At 37.0% G+C, this 4,877-nt stretch overlaps 1 protein-coding gene across 1 annotated transcript; it reads right to left on the bottom strand.

The window, feature by feature from the left end:
• Window positions 1–2,709: 2,709 nt before the first annotated feature.
• LOC144629288 (transcription factor HES-4-A-like) lies at window positions 2,710–4,877 on the bottom strand. Its single transcript, XM_078487506.1, has 4 exons — window positions 4,239–4,877; window positions 4,028–4,123; window positions 3,824–3,917; window positions 2,710–3,463 (listed from the first exon to the last, which is right to left on the bottom strand). Exons 1-4 carry the CDS (start codon window positions 4,440–4,442, stop codon window positions 3,045–3,047), a joined length of 813 nt encoding a protein of 270 aa, XP_078343632.1. The 5' UTR covers window positions 4,443–4,877; the 3' UTR covers window positions 2,710–3,044.

Raw genomic sequence — 4,877 nt, 5'->3', positions numbered from 1 at the left:
CAATTTTAAGTCATTATAACAGACTACTATTTGAAGAGAAGATCTGAATGAAAGTTGGCTGAATGAGTCGAAATGGTCTGTTATGTTCAGTAGTCTGACGATAAGACATGAATCAGTTTCACTTATTTACACCTGCAAGTCTTTCGTGCAGTATTCCCACCAAAGCGAGGCCTTTAAACAAAAATAGTACATAATCCTTTGGGACTATTCTCTGAATTTTCATGTTATCTTACTGGCGGTTTCTATTGCTTTAAAAAGTTATTTCTTTCCTAGTAACAGGAGATACTTCAATATGAAGGCACTTGACTTGTAAACGAAGTCTCTTGGAGGTAAAAGTTTCGTTTTGGGCTCTTTCGTGAATTGGTCATTCCTATTCAAGTCAAAGGCCGGATTATAGAGTGCAACTAAACAAAGAGAGCAAGAGATCGTAATTTAATTAATTCTAAAAAGACCTACTTTTTGACGCTTATGAGAAAAACAATAGCTTTTCATTGTAAGAAAGGCCTAAGATTGTACGATTTTTTCCTTCAATTGGTCATTGACTTATAGAGTGCAACGTTGTTTAATTACCTAATTCTAATAACTTACCTTAACTGTTTTTGAATGTATATAAGCATAACAAAGCCTTCTCTTTGCCTTTTCTTTGCTTACAACTAAAAACTCCCTTTCTTTGCTCATACGATTGACTTTTCAAGTCAATGACAAGATTACAGAGTGCAACAAAGAAAGTAACTAGAGAACGCGATTGAATTCGAATAATCTACTTTTGGACGTTCACTGGGAATCACAAAACCCTTTCTTTCTCATCGCCGACTCGCACGGTCAGCTTTTACTTCACGATACACGAGCTTCAAAATTGTTGCGATAAAGATGCAACGTGTAAATGATACCCCCAAGGCATGTCTTGTTAAATTATGTTACATGCGACAATCCTAAGGTAAAACTCGTACTGTCTAAATCAGCCTTGAAGGCGATGTACTACATTTTCGCTAAATCGAAAAGTAAACTTTTTGTTCAGAATACAATGCGAATTCGACTGAATCGAAATAGAGCCTGGCCCATCACTCTACTCTTAGATCCTCTTGCCTTACCTGTTATGTTCCTGCCAACTGTTGAAGTTTGGTGATGTACCACTATATTCTTTAAACAAAAAGAGAAATGTACGAGAATTGTTAGAAAGTAAAATTAACGTTTGGATCCTGGGAAGTGAAAGCTGTTTCTGTAAGAAAATCGCGCATCAGAGTTCTAAGTAGAGTTACTACTTCTTTGTCGTCAACTTTCTTTAGTTTTTCGATTTCGATACGAGTAGCATAAATAATAGATTTTCTTGTGGCAAACGACTTTAAACGATGACAATTCAAAAGCTGTGACCTATTCGCGGAACTAGCGATTAGTCCGCTTTCCTGAAATTTTCGTTCACGACTAGCTCGAGTTTTTAAGCGTATTAAAACTCAGTATGGCAGCCAGGTCTTGAACTTCATAATCAACTTCAGTACAAACGTCCTTACACAACATTGTACTTCTACAGAATTATAGGTAAAGCATAAGTGCAGATCAAAATGTTTAATCAGAGTGAATTTTTAAAAGTCAACGCTCATAAAATGATAAGTAAAAAGAGCTTTTATTAAAATTGTTCACTTATTTCCAAACCGTGTTTTTAATGCCACTTATAAAGCCCCGGGCCCCCAGTATATGAGATTTCCCAGTCATAAGCCCTAACAAAGCCGTATAAACCCAGGATTTATAACCGGTATTTTACGGTATGGCGGTTGGTCGATGAATTAAGGCTTTTTTGGTATGCCCTGGCTGTAATTGTTTGAACAAAAAGAGCTATAAATGCAATGCCAACTAGTTCTAATTGTGATAACAGCCTCTCTTTGTCGTATCCAGTTAAAGTGCATTTTATCTATATACTATTATATTTTTTTCCCTGAACCGAAGGCCTAACTTGTTTTTATGAACTTTAGTTAGAAGGTCTGAAGTCATATCTTTTTTTTCAAGACCGACAGGGCAAGTAAATTAAACAAAACATATATGTATATAATTAATTAAACAAACTCAACTCCTCCCAATAGGCAGAAAAGTCAACGGAAATACAAAACAATCGATTAATAACATAAAATGTGCATACAAAAGAACTTATCGAAGTTTTAAGACTCTTTCGATCTAAACTAATTTAATAAACATGTGCAAGTTATGTCCAAGATATTTCCGTTGTTGTATTTATCAGTTGTTCTCGGATAAAATATAAACTTTTGTTTCAAAAGTACTTATATAGGACAGAAAAAAAGAAAATAGTTCTTTTTAGAGGTTTGCAAACAAATATGATTGCGTGCGGAGATTTTTGATTAAGGGAAAATGCAACACCAAGGAGCTGAAAGAACAAAAGTGAGAATTTGAGGGTATTCAGATTTAATCAAAAAGATTCATGATGACCGCGTGTTTCCGTTTTAATTTCGTTAGCACATGTTTTGTTTAGAATTCATGCGGAACCAACTGAACTTGCAAAATCATCTGAACTTTTATTTTTTCATAGAGGTTTGAATTCTTGCTCAGTATTTATGGAAAATGGTTGAGTTCGTTGTTGAAGCCATGTAACTTCGGCTGAGATTTCGTCAGTTTCGTGAAGGTTTCATATCGATAGCTTTTTGAGGGATTACAGCTATTGTTCTTTAAACAAAAACAAATGCGAGAAAAACAAGCCATTAGTTCTCGGGTGAATGGTTTTCTTTATTATAAACACTTTTCTGTTTTCGACTTTCCAACTTTCGGTTTTGTCGAGGATTTAATTTCAGCTGTAAAAATATACGTATCAATTCCATAAGCTCTTTTCTTTTTTTTTCTATTTACAGTTTTTGTACATGTTCTCACGAAACTCTCGTGTATCATTATTATTTACATATTTGATTCAAATCAGTACAAAAATATAATTTTCAAAGCGACCTGAGGCGAGAAAGACTCTGTACTATTAAGCGATTCTCTAATTGCTATTCAAGTCTTTAACAAACATTGTCTTTATAAAAGTTTCTAAGTTTTTCTTTTTTCTACCACGGTCTCCAAAGCGATGCGCCTTGGACAGGCGTTGCAAGTTTGGGTTCTTGCGATGAAATAAATCTCGTATCTCGTGTCTTGCTTATCGAAGCAGGTGATACAGGTTCAATATCTCGTGTCAGACTTGTTGAGACGGGTAATACGGGCGAGACATGTAGCGGTGATGGTGGAGGTGACGGGAACGGGATCATGACAGGTTGTAAGGGTGCCATGTATCGAAGACTCTCCGTACTGAACACAGGTACGGCGGCTACAGTGGTATTTGGGCTGTTTCCTTGGCAACGAGATGCAAGGTGCGCAAGGAAGTTCGCTTCGACTTGATCCTTTGGCTCAGGTACGGGTGACGTCATTTTTCTTGTAAATTCGGTGGCGCACTGTACATAGCTTGCTCTGTACTCTGTAGGATCCACAACTGTAAACGAAAGAGATATTCCATGAGCCACCAGTCAAATAAATCAGATATTTACTCGAAGAAATTATTCTGGAGACTTCTTGTTGTTGGAGACTATTAATTGAAGGAAAAGACTAAATTTCCAAACATCGCAGGAGTCTTAATTAGATGTTCGACAAAATTTTCAATCGTAGTTTAGAAGCTAAAATACTTTCTGTTCGAACTGTATTCCAAAGCATGACGCCAGCTATTTGGCAAATAAACGTTTGAGCAATCTCTTGAATATTCCGGAAACACAAGCGATATCAGTGATATTAAACGTGGGCGAAAAGCAATTTAAGAACTCCTTCAAGACCCAAAATAAAACAAAAATAAACGTACCTTGATGTTTTTGCTCCCTTCTTTTAAGCTCGCGTAAATAATGGACTGTCATTTCCAATACATCGGCTTTCTCCATCTTGGAGTATCGTGAAGCCTGAAAAATTAACGGCGAAATAATTGTAAGTAAATGTTCTTAAATGACTTTTAAAATTCATCAGCGAAACTTGATTTTTTAAATGTTAAATATCGTTCAAAGCTACTTACATCTTTATGTAAAGCCTCAAGAATAAGAGATTTCAGTTCGTTTAGACTGTCATTTATCCTTGCCCTTCGCATCTTTTCCATGAGAGGTTTTTTCGCCTATTAAAGAATCACAATAAAAACATCGTTAAATATCGGTCATAAGTAATATAAACCCAGAAAAATGTTTATAAATATTAGGACGTTTGAGTTACTGATGTGTATCGAGACCTACCTTTCGTTTCTCAGTTAAAATTTTGCTGACGTAGTCTGATTGTGGCTGATTGTAGAAGTTTGCAGTCGCCATGTTGGATCGAGAGTGAATGTGATCTCCGCGAGTTGTGAACTGATCGAGCGCTAAATGCGTGTGTCGGTCGTGTGCCAAGCATCCACGTTTTATGGCGGCTTTCGTGGGAAAATTCTTTTGGCCTTGTGTCATTAATCGTAAATATTTACCCTCACATTTACAAGAACAATTATCCTAACAGCTGAGAACAATGCGGCTGACCTTCTCAATGGGTAGGTCGTGGGAACAGTCATCTCTGATTGGTCAGTTGTGTTGGTCGCACGACAAACTACAACGAACAAAGCTTTGACGTCGCCATCGGCGCGTGACGAGCGTGAGACCACTCCACGCTGATTGGCTAATTGAACAAGCAGCGCCTGTGCTGAGTTACTCACAAAAAGACAGTATACACAAGCTGAAAACAAAAGATCTACAATTGAAGTACCTCGATGAAAGGCCAAGAGAGCCCAAACAGAGCACAATAATTTCGCGCCGGAAAAGCGTCTAGTCAACCTGACAGCTTGGTTTTTGGCACGAGGTTATCACATTGACGCGATGAAATCGTGATAAGTTCTTAATGGTTTTCCT

This window comes from Oculina patagonica, chromosome 10 (genome assembly GCF_052425735.1).
Source record: "Oculina patagonica isolate OP01 chromosome 10, crgOcupat, whole genome shotgun sequence".
Classification (NCBI taxonomy): domain Eukaryota; kingdom Metazoa; phylum Cnidaria; class Anthozoa; order Scleractinia; family Oculinidae; genus Oculina; species Oculina patagonica.
The sequence above is the reverse complement of the archived record's forward strand: the minus strand, read 5'-3'. Positions and strand labels throughout refer to the sequence as shown.